The 19977-nt window shown below is 42.1% G+C and overlaps 2 protein-coding genes and 1 long non-coding RNA gene across 6 annotated transcripts in view; all 3 read left to right on the forward strand.

Annotated features, from left to right (window-relative positions):
- The window catches only part of LOC114511481 (zinc finger protein 345-like), a 447937-nt gene that overhangs the window by 265180 nt on the left and 162780 nt on the right, over positions 1 to 19977 (forward strand). The window lies entirely within an intron of this gene.
- Positions 4374 to 6620, forward strand: LOC114511669 (vomeronasal type-1 receptor 1-like). Its single transcript, XM_028530442.2, has one exon. The coding sequence runs from the start codon at positions 4827 to 4829 to the stop codon at positions 5748 to 5750; it is 924 nt and encodes a 307-aa protein (XP_028386243.1). The 5' UTR covers positions 4374 to 4826; the 3' UTR covers positions 5751 to 6620.
- LOC118497804 lies at positions 14417 to 15009 on the forward strand. The gene is made up of 2 exons (XR_004900330.1): positions 14417 to 14627; positions 14857 to 15009. It is a non-coding gene; the product is annotated as an uncharacterized LOC118497804 (long non-coding RNA).

Here is a 19977-nt window from a genome sequence, read left to right on the forward strand (position 1 = left end):
GGTCCCCTGGGGGCCGCCCCGCTGTGGTGCCCAGGTGCACTGAGTGCTGGTCTCTGCAGCCCTCGCCCCTCTCCCCACCCAGCCCTGAAGCCCCGGTGCGGGGCGCCCATCACGTCCTGCTGCCCAGGCCATGGCGTTTGGGACCGCGAGGCGCTCCTGGCAGTGGGAGAGGGTGTCCCGCTGAGGGTCCGCGGTGTGAACGCGAGCAGGGCCTTCTGACACAGGAGGTTATGGGAACCCGGCTCCTTGCGTCTACAGGGTCCGAGAGTGTGAGGAGTGGCTCGTGGACTAGCAGGTGAAGGGCTGTCCCTGTGTTTTTAGGACACTGGAAGACATGGGGGTTGTGCGGAGGAAGACACGGTCTGCATTAACTTTGAAAACTTCAGCAAGAACTGCACAGAGGAAGGCTAGACTGGTTGGTAATAATAGTTAGGAAATCATCAGTGGTTTTTAAAGCGAGGGCTGAAAGATTGATATGGGTCAGGATATTTACACAGGCTCCAATTTATCCTACTAATTGTTTACTAAATGTAATGGAAAACTGGTATGTTTAAAGTTGAGAAGCCTGACCAAGTTAAAATGATAAAAATTAACATAATCACTATTGAAAAGCATGCCACATCATGTGCCTTGTGATACGATATCTTGACAACGACATATTGTCACTCTGCTGTTTCCCAGTTAGATATTGCAAAGCTTTTTCTAATCATTTGAAAGCATTTGAGAGACAGGCAAAATTTTAAAACCAATGAGCCTGTAATCTTCAAAACTCAGTTGAAAGCTAAAGAACTTTTATTTAAAAATATTAGAGGAATCTAAAGCGACATGAAAACGAAATGCAACACGTGAATTTGGTTTTGGCCCTGCACAAATTAAAATCCTCAAGAAGGGCACTGTCTTGACAAATGATGGCCATGTGTTCTCCATTGCTTCCATTAAATTATGCCCATGTTGAAATTCCTGACTTTATTATAGTTCTCTGATTGTATACAAGAAAGTTCTGGCCTGGCTGGTGTAGCTCAGTGGATTCAGTGTGGGCTGAGAACTAAAGGGTCACTGATTTGATTCCCAGTCAGGGCACATGCCTCGGTTGTGGGCCAGGTGCCCAGTGGGGGCCACTTGAGAGTCAACCATATATTGATGATTCTCTCCCTCTTGTTCTCCCTCCCTTCCCCTCTCTCTAAAAAATAAATAACTAAAAACTTTAGAAAACAAGAAAGTTTCTGTGCTTTCAGGAATTATGCACTGAAGTATTCAGTGGTAAAGAGGAGAAACTTTCCAAATTACACACCGATCATTCAGCAGTTATAGTATATGTATATGTGTATATAAACATACAAATACATGAGTGTGATGTGTTTTTGTAAAGAAAGGGAGAAAGGATAAACTAAATGGGACAAAAGGGAACCATTTATTAAATTTATAAAAGTGTTTATACGTGTAACTTTTTAAATCCTTGCAGCAATTCTTTAAGTTTGAAATTGTATCAAAATTTTTACAATACAAAAATCATGTCATTTGCTTGCCTAGTGGGAAACTAGATATATCTCACAATCAACTCAAATGAATTAAAGTATGTAATGTAATTTCAGCCCTTCCTGACAGTTTAAACTTTTTCTTTTGTCCTCTCCCAAGGACATTTTTTTTTCATTGCTTTCTTAGAGAGAGAGAGAAAGGTAGAGAGAAACATCCATGTGAGACAAGCATCTATTTGATGTCTTTGTACACACCCAGACCTGAAATCCAAGCTGGGACTGCTCGGGGACTGTGGGGGTGGCACAGGATGGGGGTGGGGGGATGAATTGTCATAGCACCTATGCCCAGAAGGGGATAAGCCCACAACCCAGGTATGCGCCCTGACCTGAAATCGAACTCACAACCCTTCGGTTATGGAACCATGCTCCAACCACTGAGTCACACTAGCCAGGACCTTCCTGACATTTTGAAAACAAACTATAATTAGAAGGACTCTTCCTTAAACTTCTGTAGGTACCAAAAACAACAGTAAAATATCCTATTGCAAGCACTACACATAAGATTTATGATTAAAATATTTCACCTCAGTTCAGGGATGAAAGGACAACTACCACTCTGTATATTGACTTTCAGTGTTAGTCCATAGGGACAGTTAGTCAATGATAGGGAGAATATGCATGTATATGGTTTGGAAAGGGAGAAATCATCTTGGTTTTCTTCATCTCATTAGAGTGTTTTCTAACATGGTGTCTTCAGTGTGAGTCCTTCCAGGAACATCCTATTGAGTGTGCACCCAATGCCTCCTCCATGTTTCAGTACCCCTGTGTCCTGTTCTGTCTTTTCCATAGAGCCCACCAGCTTCTAATGACATACTGCATGACTTAATATCTTGGAAGCATCACTTATAATCTGTTTCCCTGAACTAGAATAAAAATTCCATGAGGGCAAAATTATCTTAACATTTTATGTGCAGATACATCTTCTCTACCCAGAGAAGTGTGTGACCCACATAAACTATAAAATTAATGTTCCTTGAAACACTGAATAAATGTGAAACCTTAATACTTGTGTCTATCTGAGCCACTTTGGCTACTCCTAACTACTCAGTTACTGTCTTCCCTTTAGTCTGACTTCTCTCAGAGTCTCAGGAATTAAAAAAGAACCATATTTTGAAGAGAAACCACCAAGGTGACAAGGCGATTAAAAATCCAGCAGAGCTGGTGTTGACATCTCTGACTCACTCGATCTCAGTGTCCTCTACTGAACTTCCACTGGGATTATTATTGGTTTCCAGTGGGTGGTCTCCCCTGGTCTTTTCTGCCACTTCACATGGGTATTTTCCTGCTTCACTTTAATAGCTTTCTGTACTTTCCACAATTAGCAAATGTTTTTCAGAGACACTCTCTGCTCCCCTTGCAGACACTGTCACTATAATCCCATATGAAATAATAATCACTTTCCAACAAGGAGATGAGATCATGAAAGCCACAACCTTTATAACAGGTTGAGATGCCACTTTCCACAGCTGCACAGGTGCCTCCCAGGCATGCACTGCTCCAGCTGCAAATGCCAGCCAGATAAGTAGCAACTCTGTTCAGATAAGTATCCGATTCTGAGATGGACTTCTTTAGAAAATTCAGTGATAACATGTGAAAAATTGTTCTGTGTCTTGGGATTGGAACACAAAACTATAACACATACACAGACACACACACATACATGCATATTTGGGACAGATTTAGTTTAGGAAAGTGATGTCATATTGCCAGGCTCATTCACCTGTGTTGAGACTGTCTGATACCTCTCCTCCCTGTTACAGCTCTCTCTGAAGTCATCTCTTCTCTGTCCCTGATCGCACTCAGGGACCCACAGGATTTCACTGTCAGGATTCATGTTCCAGGCAAGTGACAAGCAGCAAGTCAGACAAGATGGGTTCTAGCTGCTGAGGCAATACTGGTGTCTGACTGACAGGTACTGTATGTGAATTTGCTTTTCTTTTGTTTTGTTTGTGGGGAGAGTATGTTGGACTAAATGGAGTCTGTAAGAATATGTTCTAATGTTTCTTTCCTTATGAGGACAGGAACATTTATTTAGAGAAAAGGAATGCTCATTCCATCTCCCACATTAGGGACAAAAATAAAAAGCTTCATTAAGGAAATCTGTGGCTCACTATTATACTTGACGAGGCCTTTTAGGGAGGCCTTGGATGTTTTCTGCCCCACACCCAACAGTGTTACCTCTCTCCAAGTTTTGCTTTCTTTTAGTGAGAAATGGCATTTATGTATCAGTTAATTACTGATTACAGTTAATTACTGTAGATGGTCATTACCAAGGACCACCTAGTAGACTCTTTCAGGAAAGTAAATAGGGAATATATATGTGTTTTAAATTTATGTACTACATGCATTATTTCTTTTCAAATTTACAGGATTATAGGTTTTGTTTAAAATTATATTTCATGCATATATAACCTTTTGTCTTACACAAAACATCTTATTTACCAGTTATATTTTTTACTGAATTTATATGGATGACATTGGTTAATAAAATATATAAGTTTCAGGGGTACAATTCTATAACACATTATCTGTATATTGTACTATGTGTTCACTACTCCAAGGTACCAATTAATAGAGTAATTCACATGTTTCAATTTAGTGATATTAGGATAATTTGCAGTTTACCATTTTTTTTCTACTGTTTCTGCCTTTATCTTTGCCTCTGATTTCTAGTAACTTGACCTTTTTCTTACAAGTACACAGAGAATATCATGCTGATAGACAATCAGCATAATTTTTTCATTTCACTTTGAATTTTATGCATTCTAACATCTGATTTTATTGTTTTTCAACAATTGTGTGATATATTTATATTTCTATATGTCAAAAATAGAACTCTGACTACTTCATGAGTCCTAGCCTACATTGCCAGCCCTTTCTCTGGATCATTTCTACCCCCAAACTTTTGTATTTATATTCTTAAAAAATACTCTTTTCACACATTTTCTGTATCTTGCCTTTTTAATATGAGACTATATCTTGGGGAAGGATGGTATCTGTATACAGAGTCTCCCTCCCTCCTCTCTGCCTCTCCAGGGAACCCGGTTGTGCAGTTGAGCCTCCTGCATTCACCCTGGACATTCATACCAAGACTGTTTAACATCCAGGTCTTTATTGAACTGCCTTTGCACACATGAGCCAATATTCTAATGGTCCAGTTCAAGTGAGAATATATGGAAGAGCATAAGCCTTAAAAAGTGAAGGACATGGTAATGGTGACACGTTCATCTTCCTTTCACTCTTCATTTCTCTGACTTTAGTTAAAATCCATACCCTGCAGTTTCTGATGCCATGCTGTCCGCTGGCTTGGACAAGAGGATTGTGTTGCTCACTCAGACAGGAATTGGCCTCCTGGGAAATATCTTCCTCTTTTGTCTTTATACCTTCACTTCCCTCACCCAACATAATTTTAGACCCACAGACCTCATTCTCTTGCAGCTGGTCTCAGCCAATTGTGTGAGTCTTTTCTCTAAAGGCATCCCTCAGGCAATGGCAGCTTCTGGATGGAGGTATTTCCTGGATGATAATGGGTGTAAATGTGTCTTCTATTTTTACAGCATGGGCATAGGAGTTTCCTTAAGAACCATCTGTCTCTACTTTGGCTTCCAGGCCATTAAGCTGAACCCCAGTATTTGGAGGTGGATGGAGCTCAAGATTAGATCCCTAAAGTTCATTGCCTTCCTCTGTTCCCTTTGCTGGTTCCTGCAAATTTTGATGAATTCATTTGTTCCCCTGGCAATAAATGGTCCCTTGAACGGGAAGAACTTCAGTGTGGAAAATAATGATGTGCACTGTTCTTGGCATAGAAATGAGGGTTTTGTAGGCTCATTCACTACAGTGATTTATTTTTGCCCTCACTTTATGAGTTTGGGCTTCGTAATCTGGGCCTGTAGCTCACTGGTTCTTGTCCTGCACAGACACAAGCAGCGAGTCCAATGCATTTGCAGCAGCAGACTCTCCCCCAGACCTTCCTTTGAGGCTAAAGCCACATGCACCATCCTGATCCTGGTGAGCAGTTTTGTTACAGTGTATTCAGCCTATTTAATTTTGTCAGTTTATATAGCTCTACCAACAAATCAAGGCCAGTGGATGCTGAACATCTCTGAGATTGCGGTATCATCTTTTCCATCATTCTTCCCCTTTGTGCTCATCATCAGTGACACCCGGATCTCTCAGTTCTGCTTGCCCTGCTGGAATAGGAAATGCATTTCTTAATCTGGTCCTGGTTCCATCAGTCTCTTCTCAGTGTCATTAAATATTCATCCCAACATTTGTTAATGTTTGGGGACATCTGAAATGTAAGGAATGTGTGATGCTGTTGCAAACAAGGGCAGTCATGTGCCTGCCTGCATCAGTGCTAACAGGGAGCTAAAAGTGAACATCACTTGTATAATGAAACAAAAAATCCTTATTCTAATTGTTATATTCTTCAGTAGGGAAGGCCTGGACACTGAAAATGCAATAATGGAGGGAATATTCCTCCATTATTCCTGAATTTAAGGCCCCCGGGAAGTCTATCACTTTGGGCGTCTTAGAGAGTCCTGGAAACTGTTTTACTTTTCTTTTCTTTTGTTTAAATATATTTTCAAACATTGTTGAGTTCATCTTTTTGTGACAAGGAAAAATTACCTGTGAAGACCCATGTGAGAAAGACATGTACAACCTCATGGGAGTGAGATGAATCCTGAATGTTGGGAGTGTGGATAGATGGGAGCACAGCAGAACTGAAGGTGATGGATGTTCTGGGTAACTGCTGAGGACAGTCTGAGAAGTCTGAACTTTCCTTTGAGAACATTATGGACAGAGGAGGTAAACAATCTAGCGGGTAAAAAAGATGTGCTTTTAATTTCAAATTATATATAAACTCTAAATAAACTAATCCTGTTTTTCTAGTAATACTATAACTATTATTTAGCTAAAATGAAAAGTGTTTCATATGAATTAACTCTCAAAGGAAACACATGATCAGTTTCTCATGGGTCATTTTAAGTATCTAAATAATTTAAATTGTTTTTCTCATCTACGTTCACCTAAATCAAAAAGTTCAAGACTTTCATATCCTAAAATAACAGCTGTATTTTTCTACGTCTGATTATTTCTGTCTAGAAAATTAAACATGGTCTTCAGTACTGTAAAAGACTTATGTTTGATTCATTATCTATAATTTCATCTACTCATTCAAATGTAATATATTTTCATTATGCCTATGTAGTTATGCCTATCAAAAACTCAATAGTGTTTTTAGTACCAAAGTGTAAGTCTTCATACTTTGCTTAATTCTAACATTTTGAAATCTTCCTATTCCTCTTGTTAAAATAAAGACATATGCTATAACTATATCTTATTTATTTTGAAGGAAATGATCTGTGAGGGATCCTTGTCATTCATATTGCCCTACTTTTCACCAGATTTAACATTAGTTATAGGGTTCATTGATTTGCATATCACCTTCCCAAAGTATGAACAATGATCTGAGTTAAAAATTAAATCAGTCATATGAAGTACAATCAATATTTTTAACTTTGTCCAGTGAGAGATGGTCACCAGACTTTTGCAATCATTGTATAAGCTATATAAATGTTAAGTCACTCTGTTGTACACCCACAACTAACATAATACTGTAGGTAAAGTATGCTTTACTTTAGCAATCCAGAATGTAAATTTAAAAAAAATTAAGGTGGTGATCAATAGATATAGATTTGTCTTCTTGGTTACTTTCTTAGAATGAAACTTTCTTGAAGTGAGTGGTGGGTGGCATTGCAGAAGGGATTTTATCTCTTGTGATCAATTGGCCAGTAATGAAAACCTTTAGCACCTTAAGTTAGGAGTATACTTAAGGACTATTTTAGAAGTCATCTCAGTCCTGGTCCATGTGGCTCACTTGGTAGGAGTATCATTCGATGAATGAAAGGTTGCCACTTGAATCTCTGGTCTGAGCACATATGATTCAGGCATGTCTGGGAGGCAATCAATCAATGCTCCTCTCATGCATTGATGTTACTTTTCTTCCTTTCCTCTCTCTCCAAAAGCAATGAAAAAAATGTCATTGGGTGAGGATGAAAAAAAATTAACTAACTCACCTGAATGCCTAAGTGATATGGCTCAGTTGGTTGGAGGTTGTCCCACAAAGCAAAAGGTCACAGGTTCAATTCCCAGTCAGGGCACATTCCGGGTTGCATGTTCCTGGATGGGTGCTTACAAGAGGCAACTGATTGATGTTTCTCTCTCACATGGGTGTTTCTTTCCCTCTTCCTATCCTTCCCTACTTCTCTCTCTGAAAATAAGTAAATAAATAAAAAGTTACCACAAGAATATTATATCCTTAGTTACATGGGTTTATACAGTCATGAGAAAGTGTGAAGCTTGTGCAAAAATAGGAGGCCCTATGATACTTTAAATATTGGTCTTTTTTTAAGAATTCCTTCCTGAGCAGAGAAGTAGGAAATGCCTCTGAGTCAGTTCAGTCTGTGCTGCTCCTCCTCTCCACTAAAAAGTAAAATTCCAAAATACTTCCTTCCAAAGCCTGAAGGCCAATAATATAAGTTCCCTAAGTGTTTTCTACATACAAGGCTGCTTTCCATAGACCATCATAGCTGAGTGAGAGTCTTAATTCAAGATTCAACCCTGAGGGCATAGCCATGGCCCAGACCTGCCCTATGCAATAAGATCTGTACTGATGTGTCCTCATTTGCACCTAGTAATTGGTCAGTCAGAACAGCTTCATAACAGCCAATCAGAATGCACACTGTGGACCAATCAGGACCATGCTACAAAATTGGACCAATGAGGATTGTATGATTTCAATTCCTCATTTGTATAAACACGGACCAAACTTGAACAAGGGAAGGAATTTTGTAAGTGAGCCTCCCCCATGTTGCAATGAAGCACAGTTTCATTCTCCTCTGGAGGCTTCCTCTTTCCAGTGTGTAAATGGTTTACCTGATTAAATTTCTCTTTTGACTGTAGCCCAGGCTGGAGACTCCTGCTGGTATCATGTTGATGGCAGCAAACTTTTCTGGACAATCATCATTTTGTACATTGTATCCCTGGTGCTTAATTATTGCATCTCTTAATAACAAGTACCTTTATTACTATGAATGTAAGTAGCCCGAGGAAGAGCCAAAGCATTAATATGGGACCAACCTTTGTAGACTGCATTCCTCACAATTTGCAGAAATGTATGTATTCTCACCTCATCACAACAATTTGTTTCAAGGGGCATACATGTTCATGGAAAAAATACAGTCAAAACACATTGTTTTTGTTATTGAGGTTTTGTGTTTGGTCCTTATAGTCTGCACCAGGGACCCCATGGTTCTTGTCCTGCATAGGAAAATGCAATGGGTTCTTCACATTGGCAACCATAGTCTTTCCCACAGGTCTTTTAGTGAAACTATGGCAAATGCACCATCCCGATCTTTGTGAACTCTGCTTTGACTCTCTAGCTGCTGTTTTGTCATTGTGGACAGCCCAGATTGTGAACCCAAGTCATTGTCTGATGAACACCTCTGTATGGGTGTCTTCAAGCTCACCCTCTTAGCATTCCTTGTCAGTAAAATCCACGTCTCAGGGCTGCACTTTGCCAGCTAGGCTAAGGAGACAAATATTCCAGGTAGCGCCTCTGGATATAGGTTTCCTCCAGAACACCCCATGACTTATTTAAACACCTTTGAACACTCTTTTTTTAAAGTTTTTTATATGTATTTATTTATTCGTTTGTTTCTTTATTTATTTATTTTTAGAGGGAAGGGAGGGAGAAAGAGAGAGAGAGAGAAACATCCATGTACGGTTGCTGGGGGTCATGGCCTGCAACCCAGGCATGTACCCTGACTGGGAATCGAACCTGCAACGCTTTGGTTCGCAGCCCGCGCTCAATCCACTGAGCGACACCAGCCAGGGCTTCCTTTGAACACTCTTTGCAGCAGGCTTTTGTGTTATGTTGTTTCACATGCAAAGTCACTGAGATTCCATATTGACAGAGACGGTGGCATTCTGGCATTGTTTTTTCTTGACTGGGGAACCTTGTGTGAATTTCACGTATGCAATAAAATTCACCCAGAAAGTTCATGCTAACAAACTTCAGATAGCTACTCTGCAGTGTCATGCAACACATCCATTGCTCCCGGTCAGGATAGTTATCACCAGTGTTGGTCCCAGAGGCTGAGTTGTGGCTCCTCCCAGCACAGGCTTAGTGCAGGCCATGGGGCCAGAGTCCCCATTCAAGCACCGCCTGATTCTGCGAGCCTCCAGCAGGGCCCTCCAAGTGGGATCCCCTGTGGTCAACTGCTGGTGGCACAAGGGTCAGGGACGGTGGGAGCAGCTCTGAGGCTCAGAACTTTGAGGCAGAGCTTTCCAGCATCCAGACCCCACATGTGATTGTGCACCCTGTACGATGCCTGCCAGGGAGGCCAGTGAAGGGGGCCATGCAGGGACCCAGCCCAGAGCAACTCAGACAAGAAATGAGCTCCTGGGCAGGATATGGCCTGGACTCCTCAGCCCTTGCTATAGGCCTCTGGGGCTTTAGACATTGTGCGGATGAGACCCTGGCCTGCCACCAGGTCTGACCAGCCTGGAGTCTGCTCCTTCCCATCCAGACCTGGCCCAGTGAAGGGTTGTGATGACAGCACATGAGGAACAGTCAGATGACATTTGCTCACTTCCAGGTTCAGGGTTGCAGGTGTGTCTGAAAGATGCTGGAGTGGCTGACCACATGGGTCTGAAACTCTGAGAGTGGCTAAAATAATGTGTTCGTCCTCTAAGGGCATTTGAGCAAAACTGGTGGTCACTTAGCCCCCACCCCAAATCACCCCTAGAAGGACAAGTTTCTTCCTCCCAGTGCAAGAGACAAATGCCAGTTTCCAGGCTCCTCCCAGTGCTCGGGTGTGTGTTGGAGCACTTCCAGGTATCAGACACTCGAGTCCCTGTGCTGTGTCAGGTGAAGGGTGCTGGGAAAAAGTACTGCTTGTCCAGATGGGGTGGGACCTTCAGGGTCCTCCCTGTGTTGATTAATTTGACCTGGGCTCCTGAGCTCTGGGCTATAACTAGAGGACGGAACAGAGGGGCCATTTTTCTACTGAACAGAATCCGTTCTGAGGTTCTGGCACATTGCCTGGGAAACCAAGAAATTCCCATGACTACTGTTATTGTGATATTTGCTCTATTGCAGTTGGTCTGTAACCAAACCCATATTGTCTCCAAGGAATGTAATAGGTGTGGAATGGGGTCCAGAACTTGGGGTGTCGGGGAATGTAGGATATCCCCCATAAACCTGGCTATGGGATGGGAGGCTTGGAACGGAGCCATTGAGAGTTACTTTGCATATCAGTAACAGTAGGCTAGCTTGATGGTGATAGTGACTAGAATGCCTGGGCCAGGGAGATGGGCATGACTTCTACCCCTTATGTAGGTGGGAGGCTGTTCCTTTGGTTACAGCACCTGTGAGAGAGCTTGGAAACAGTTGGGTTTGCTCCAGCCACGGGGCTATACCTGCCTGGACTAACAATGGCGGCCAAGAAAGACAGAAAATACCGGAGTGCTAGCAGGTGTAGGCCATTGAGGGAGGTGTGAGAAGTGGGGATACAGAGGAGGAGCAAGGTTGGGGTTTAAAGTAAAAGGCAGGCATCCATGTGCAGCAAGACCACGCATGCCAAAAAGGAGAGAAGGGCCTTGAGGCAGTGCTACATGGTTTTGGAATAAGAACTGGAGATGGCAGCAACTAAACCAGACTGGCCAAAATGCCTGTAGTAGATGACTGCCACTCTGAGCCATTGAACACTGAGGAAAGATGCTTCCCTTGCACACAAGGCTTCTCCTGTGGCGGGTGGTTGGGACTCCCTCTTGACTCACGGGCTACTAGGCGCGTGGCCACTGAGTCTGGTGAAAATATGAACCGGGAAGGCGGGGCGTGGGGCGGGGGGCGCGGGCAGTTGTCTGCACTGCACAGACGCAAGTGAGAAGTTCCACGGCGAAGCCCCTGGTGACCCCCGCTAGGGCTAGGGCACGGACCACCCCCGCCTCTTCTTCCCGCCGAGCCTACAAGGTCCAGGTCCGCTGGCGGCAGCCCCGCTGTGGTGCCCAGGTGCGCTCAGTGCTGGTCTCTGCAGCCCTCGCCCCTCCCCCACCGAGCCCTGCAGCCCCGGTGCGGGGCGCCCATCACGTCCTGCTGCCCAGGCCATGGTGTTTGGGACCGCGAGGCGCTCCTGGCAGTGGGAGAGGGTGTCCCGCTGAGGGTCCGCGGTGTGAACGCGAGCAGGGCCTTCTGACACAGGAGGTTATGGGAACCCGGCTCCTTGCGTCTACAGGGTCCGAGAGTGTGAGGAGTGGCTCGTGGACTAGCAGGTGAAGGGCTGTCCCTGTGTTTTTAGGACACTGGAAGACATGGGGGTTGTGCGGAGGAAGACACCGTCTGAATTAACTTTGAAAACTTCAGCAAGAACTGCACAGAGGAAGGGTAGACTGGTTGGAAAAAATAGGAAATCATCAGTGGTTTTTAAAGCGAGGGCTGAAAGATTGATATGGGTCAGGATATTTACACAGGCTCCAATTTATCCTACTAATTGTTTACTAAATGTAATGGAAAACTGGTATGTTTAAAGTTGAGAAGCCTGACCAAGTTAAAATGATAAAAATTAACATAACACTATTGAAAAGCATGCCACATCATGTGCCTTGTGATACGATATCTTGACAATGACATATTGTCACTCTGCTGTTTCCCAGTTAGATATTCCAAAGCTTTTTCTAATCATTTGAAAGCATTTGAGAGACAGGCAAAATTTTAAAACCAATGAGCCTGTAATCTTCAAAACTCAGTTGAAAGCTAAAGAACTTTTATTTAAAAATATTAGAGGAATCTAAAGCGACATGAAAACGAAATGCAACACGTGAATTTGGTTTTGGCCCTGCACAAATTAAAATCCTCAAGAAGGGCACTGTCTTGACAAATGATGGCCATGTGTTCTCCATTGCTTCCATTAAATTATGCCCATGTTGAAATTCCTGACTTTATTATAGTTCTCTGATTGTATACAAGAAAGTTCTGGCCTGGCTGGTGTAGCTCAGTGGATTCAGTGTGGGCTGAGAACTAAAGGGTCACTGATTTGATTCCCAGTCAGGGCACATGCCTCGGTTGTGGGCCAGGTGCCCAGTGGGGGCCACTTGAGAGTCAACCATATATTGATGATTCTCTCCCTCTTGTTCTCCCTCCCTTCCCCTCTCTCTAAAAAATAAATAACTAAAAACTTTAGAAAACAAGAAAGTTTCTGTGCTTTCAGGAATTATGCACTGAAGTATTCAGTGGTAAAGAGGAGAAACTTTCCAAATTACACACCGATCATTCAGCAGTTATAGTATATGTATATGTGTATATAAACATACAAATACATGAGTGTGATGTGTTTTTGTAAAGAAAGGGAGAAAGGATAAACTAAATGGGACAAAAGGGAACCATTTATTAAATTTATAAAAGTGTTTATACGTGTAACTTTTTAAATCCTTGCAGCAATTCTTTAAGTTTGAAATTGTATCAAAATTTTTACAATACAAAAATCATGTCATTTGCTTGCCTAGTGGGAAACTAGATATATCTCACAATCAACTCAAATGAATTAAAGTATGTAATGTAATTTCAGCCCTTCCTGACAGTTTAAACTTTTTCTTTTGTCCTCTCCCAAGGACATTTTTTTTTCATTGCTTTTTTAGAGAGAGAGAGAAAGGTAGAGAGAAACATCCATGTGAGACAAGCATCTATTTGATGTCTTTGTACACACCCAGACCTGAAATCCAAGCTGGGACTGCTCGGGGACTGTGGGGGTGGCACAGGATGGGGGTGGGGGGATGAATTGTCATAGCACCTATGCCCAGAAGGGGATAAGCCCACAACCCAGGTATGCGCCCTGACCTGAAATCGAACTCACAACCCTTCGGTTATGGAACCATGCTCCAACCACTGAGTCACACTAGCCAGGACCTTCCTGACATTTTGAAAACAAACTATAATTAGGAGGACTCTTCCTTAAACTTCTGTAGGTACCAAAAACAACAGTAAAATATCCTATTGCAAGCACTACACATAAGATTTATGATTAAAATATTTCACCTCAGTTCAGGGATGAAAGGACAACTACCACTCTGTATATTGACTTTCAGTGTTAGTCCATAGGGACAGTTTAGTTAATGATAGGGAAAATACGCATGTATATGGTTTGGGAAGGGAGAAACCATCTTGGTTTTCTTCATCTCATTAGAGTGTTTTCTAACATGGTGTCTTCAGTGTGAGTCCTTCCAGGAACATCCTATTGAGTGTGCACCCAATGCCTCCTCCATGTTTCAGTACCCCTGTGTCCTGTTCTGTCTTTTCCATAGAGCCCACCAGCTTCTAATGACATACTGCATGACTTAATATCTTGGAAGCATCACTTATAATCTGTTTCCCTGAACTAGAATAAAAATTCCATGAGGGCAAAATCATCTTAACGTTTTATGTGCAGATACATCTTCTCTACCCAGAGAAGTGTGTGACCCACATAAGCTGTAAAATTAATCTTCCTTGAAACACTGAATAAGTGTGTCACTATAATACTTGTGTCTATCTGAGGTGCTCTGGCTACTCCTAACTCCTGAGTTATTGTCCTCCCTTCAGGCTGATTTCCCACAGGGTCTTAGGAATGAAAAAAGAACCATATTTTGAAGAGAAACCACCAAGGTGACAAGGCAATTAAAAATCCAGCAGAGTTGGTGTTGACATCTCTGACTCACTAAATCTCAGTGTCCTCTACTGAACTTCCACTGGGATTATTATTGGTTTCCAATGGGTGGTCTCCCCTGGTCTTTTCTGCCACTTCACATGGGTATTTTCCCACTTCACCTTAATAGCTTTCTGTACTTTCCACAATTAGCAAATGTTTTTCAGAGACACTCTCTGCTCCCCTTGCAGACACTGTCACTATAATCCCATATGAAATGATAATCACTTTCCAACAAGGAGATGAGATCATGAAAGCCACAACCTTTATATCAGGTTCAGATGCCCCTTTCGATACCTGCACAGGTGCCTCCCAGGCATCCACTGCCCCAGCTGCAAATGCCAGCCAGGTAAGTAGGAACTCTGTTCAGATAAGTATTAGATTCTGAGATGGACTTCTTTAGAAAATTCAGTGATAACATATGAAAAATGGTTCTGTGTCTTAGTATTGGAACCCAAAAGTATAATACATATGCAGACATGCATGTATATGCAGGATAGATTTAGTTTAGGAAACTGATGTCACATTGCCAGCCTTATTTACCTGCATTGAGACTGCCTGACACCTCCCTGTTAAAGCTCTCTCTGAAGTCGTCCCTCCCATGTCCCTGATCACACACAGGGACCCATGGGTTTTCACTGTCCAGGCTTCATGTTCCAGGCAAGTGACGAACAATAACACAGAGAAAATGAACTCCAGCTGCTGAGGCAACACCAGTACCTGAGTTATAGGTGCTGTATGTCAGTTTGCTTTTTTTTTGTTTTTGTTTTGTAGAGTATGTTGGACCAAATGGAGTCTGTAATAATGTGTCGGTAACTTTTCTTTCATTGTGAGAAAATTAACATTTATTTAGAGAAAAGGAAGATTCATTTCATCTCCCATGTTAGGTACAAAAATAAAAAGCTTAATTAAGGAAACCTGTGGCTCACTATTATATTTGACGAGGCCTTTTAGGGAGGTCTTGGATGTTTTCTGCCTCACATCCAACAGTGTCACTTATCTTCAAGTTTTGCTTTCTTCTAGTAAGAAATGGCATTTATGTATTACAGTTAATTACTATAGATGGTCATTACCATGGACCACCTAGTAGACTCTTTCAGGAAACTAAATAGGAAATACATATGTGCTTGAAAATTATACAATCCATGCACTATTTCTTTCCAAATTTATAGGATTATAGATTTTAGTTAAAATTGTATTTCATCCATATATAATCTTTTCTCTTAAACAGAAAGTCTTATTTACCAATTACCATATTTTTGGACCATAAGATGTACCTAGGTTTTAGAGGAGGAAAATGGGGGAAAAATTTTGGAGCAAAAAATGTCAAATATTTAATAACATAAATAACCTAATATTTCACCAATGTAAATGTAAACAGGACTCAAAAGCAGCATTAATAACCATCATTACTGACTTTAAGCTTTAAGTACAGAAGCTCCTCTAACCATCAGGGAACCCCAAGAACTCCTCGTCACTACTGTCCACATTTATGGAGCTCAGTTCCTCAGAATCACTAGTATCACTGTCTTCACTTTGCTCACAGAGGATGTCATCTTCAGAGCCATCTAAGGCATTGCTGTAGCCACATTTTTTGAAGGACCTCACAACAGTTCCATCCTTAACTGACTGCCATGAGGTTTTCACCCACTCATAGTGGGTAATAGTGGGCCTCTTCATTCATCCAGTTGGTTTCAGATCATGATCTCCAGCAGCTGTCCATTTGTTCCACTCTTCTCTCATGAAAACTCTAAATGGCTTTTGATGGAAATGCCCAAAGGTTGCAAATGGCTGGTAAGTCCCGCCCCGGAATTACGGCTAGATGGGTTTTCCCTTCTTTAAATCTCTTTTGTGGCTTCAGTGATATGTGCCCTAAACTGGTCAAGCACTAATAGAACAGGTTTTTTCAGAAGCCCTCCAGGACTTTTGGATCACACTTTTTCTATTCATATCTTCATGCCATTTTCGTCCATCCATCCTTTGTCATGAACATGAACAATAACTCCCCTTGGGATTGCTTCTTTTGGCATGTTTTTTTCTCTCAAAAATCAGCACTGGTGGCAGTTTGGTGCCATCTGCACAGCAGGACAACACAACCATGAAATGGGTTTTATCATGCCCTGAGATGTTCATGGTTACGGTTTTGGCACTTTTTACAGTCTTGTTTGATGAAACATCAAAAGTTAATGGGACTTCATCCATGTTCCCAATTCTGGCTTTTCTTTCTTGCATCCAGTACAAATTTGTGAAAAGACATAATCTTGGATTCATATTCTGTAGGCATTTTTTGTGCAATCCTAGTTTTGGTGCGCATAGCAAGGCTACATCACTTCATAAATCTGTGGCACTATGATGGTGATCCAGTGAAGTTCTTAATGCCTTTCTCTGCAGCAAGACGTTTGGCTTTGTATAGGATCATTTTTTTAGACACTGAAAAGCCATGGTTCCCATGACGTGTGATCCACTCTTTCCTATCCACTTCTAACCATGACCATTTTGCAGCATGCCCACGAAAACATTGTTTCATCTTGTCCATTTTTTGCAGTTGATCCTCCTGTTTCCTCCCTTCCCATATCATTTTTTCAGTTGGAGGTGGCTCAAAGTGTCTCTCCACTGCTTTGTTCCCATGCTCTTTGGCATACTTCACTACCTCCAGTTTAAAAGGGATTTTATATGAAATCCTTTTCTGCTTTGACATCTTTCCACAATTACGATAGATTCAGCAGGAGACTATGGTACACTATCATATCTTTCTACAACAAAATACAGTAATGACAGAACTATCAGCAGCTTCATAGTTATAGGGGCACTGTAGCTGAGAACATCAGTGGATGACACACCATTATGGGGGGAATCTGTTGCTGACACTGTTATGGGGGAGATCTGCTGCTGGAGGGCCACAGGCTGTGCAACACTCTTGTATGGGGACAGCAGTTTTGCACAACCTGTGTGGCTCAGCAGCTGTTGCCAAATTACAGCTCCCATCATCCCAAACTGTCCAAGCCTGATGGAAGTTGTAGTTTTGTTGTAGCTGTAGGATTCTCTGCAGTGGAATTTGCCTATGTTAATGTTAATGGGGGACACACCAGTCATGTGACGGAGAAACGTAAGGGTGCTGCAGGCTTTCTTCTCCTAACATGCTGGCACCACCTGTACCGGCCTCCCTAGCACTATAGTGTGCTGCAGCAGGGACTCCCCTCCTGCTTCCCTTGCTTCGCACTGCCGGGACACCCCCTCCTCCCAGCCCAGGGCCCGCAGCATCGCCCCACTCCTGCCACTACTGGTTTTCTGCAGTGGTGGCCCTACTTCTGCCTCCTGTGACACCACTCCACTGCCTCCGCCTCCACACAGCAAGCCAGGTAAGCTACTTTCTGACTATAAGACACACTCTCTTTTCCTCCCAAATTTGGGGGGAGATTGCGTCTTATAGTCCAAAAAATCAGTTTGTGGGTGTTTTTGTTTTTGTTTTACTGAATTTATTGGGGTGACTGGCTAATAGAATATATAGCTTTCTAGGGTACAATTCTGTAACACATTGTATATTGTACTGTGTGTTCACCACTTCAAGTTACCAATTATATTAATAGACGAATTTGCGTGTTTTAAATTAGTAATGCTAGGATAATCTGCAGTTTACTATTTCTTCTTAGGTATGCTTTATCTATGCCCCTGCCTTCATCTCTGCCCCTGATTTCCAGTAACTTGACCTTTTTCTTACAAGTACACATGGAATATCATGCTGATAGACAATCAGCATATTTTTTTTCATTTTACTTTAAATTTAATGGATTCTGATATCTTATTTTTATTGTTTTCAACAATTGTGTGATATATTTATATTTCTATATGTCAAAAATATAACTCAGGAGACTTCCAACCAAGATGAAGGCATAGGTAGACACACTGTGCCTCCTCACACAGCCAAAAGAAGGACAACAACAATTTAAAAACAAAAAAACAACCAGAACTGGCAGAAAATCGAACTGTATAGAAGTCCAACAACTAAGGAGTTAAAGAAGACACATTCATCCAGACCAGTAAGAGGGGCAGAGACAGGCAGCTAGACAGAGAGGACTCAAAGCAAGGTGGTGGCTAGAAGACCCAGGCGGGAGAGGCAGCAGCTGGTGGACTGGGCGGTCCCACATTCACATGCCAATAAACCAGGAGGAACAACTATGGAGCGAGACAGACTGCGCAACCCAGAGTCTCAGTGTGGGAAATAAAGCCTCAAACTTCTTCCTGAAAACACCTGTAAGGGTTGATGCCACAGCAGGAGAAACTCCCAACCTAACAGGAGAGTTCATTGGAGAGACCAACAGGGTCCTAGCACCCAACTGGGAATCAGCACCAGAAGGACCCAATTTGATTGTGGGTAGCAGGGGAAGTGACTGAAAACAGGCAGAGAATGGAGCAAGCAGCACTGTTTCCTCTCAGATACCTCCCCCACATATAGCATCACAACGCAACAACATGGGTTGCCCCGGTGAACACCTAAGGCTCCACCCCTTACTATGTAACAGGTGCACTGAGACAAAAAAAAAATGGCACATATGAAAGAACACATCAAAGCTCCAGAAAAAATACAACTAAGTGACAAAGGGATAGCCAACCTATCAGATGCACAGTTCAAAACACTGGTAATCAGGATGCTCACAGAATTGGTGGAATATGGTCGCAAATTAGGTGAACAAAATGAAAGCTATGCTAAGTGAAATAAAAGAAAATGTACAGGGAACCAACAGTGAGGGGAAGGAAACCAGGACTCAAATCAATGGAGTGGACCAAAAGGAAGAAACATCCAACCAGAAAAGAATGAAGAAACAAGAATTCAAAAAAAAAAAAAGAGAGGCTTAGGAACCTCCAGGACATCTTTAAATGTTCTAACATCTGAATCATAGGGGTACCAGAAGGATAAGAGAAAGAGCAAGAAATGGAAAATTTATTTGAATAAATAATAAAGGAGAACTTCCCCATTCTGGCAAAGGAAATAGACTTCCAGGAAGTCCAGGAAGCTCAGAGAGTCTCAAAGAGGTTGGACCCAAGGAGAAACACACCAAGGTACATCATCATTACATTATCCAAGATTAAAATGAAGGAGAGAATCCTAGAAGCAGCAAGAGAAAAGGAGACAGTTACCTACAAAGGAGTTCCCATCAGACTGTCAGCTGATTTCTCAAAAGAGTCCTTACAGGCAAGAAGGGGCTGGAAAGGAGTATTCCAAGTCATGAAAGGCAAGGACCTACATCCAAGATTGCTCTATCCAGCAAAGCTTTCATTTAGCATGGAAGGGCAGATAAAGTGCTTCCTAGATAAGGTCAAGTTCAAGGAGTTCACCATCATACAGCCCTTATTATATGAAATGTTAAAGGGATTTATCTGAGAGAAAAGAAGATAAAAAATATGAAGAGTAAAATGACAGCAAATTCACAATCATTAACAACCACACCTAAAAAAAAATAAAAGCAAACTAAGCAAACAACTAGAACAGGAACAGAAACACAAAAATGGAGATCACATGGAGGGTTAGCAACAGGGCAATTGGAGGAGGAGAGAGGGGGACAAGGTACAACAGGATAAGTAGCATAGATGGTAGGTAGAAAATAGAAAGGGGGAGGGTAAGAATAGTACAGGAAATGTAGAAGCCAGAGAACTTATATGTATGACCCATGGACATGAACAAAAGGTGGGGAATATGGGTG

Source organism: Phyllostomus discolor, chromosome 12 (assembly GCF_004126475.2).
Source record: "Phyllostomus discolor isolate MPI-MPIP mPhyDis1 chromosome 12, mPhyDis1.pri.v3, whole genome shotgun sequence".
In the NCBI taxonomy this organism is placed as follows: domain Eukaryota; kingdom Metazoa; phylum Chordata; class Mammalia; order Chiroptera; family Phyllostomidae; genus Phyllostomus; species Phyllostomus discolor.

Bases quoted from the DNA above. Each gene is read 5' to 3' on its own strand.
- LOC114511669 (XM_028530442.2), top strand. From the start codon at position 4,827: ATGCTGTCCGCTGGCTTGGACAAGAGGATTGTGTTGCTCACTCAGACA.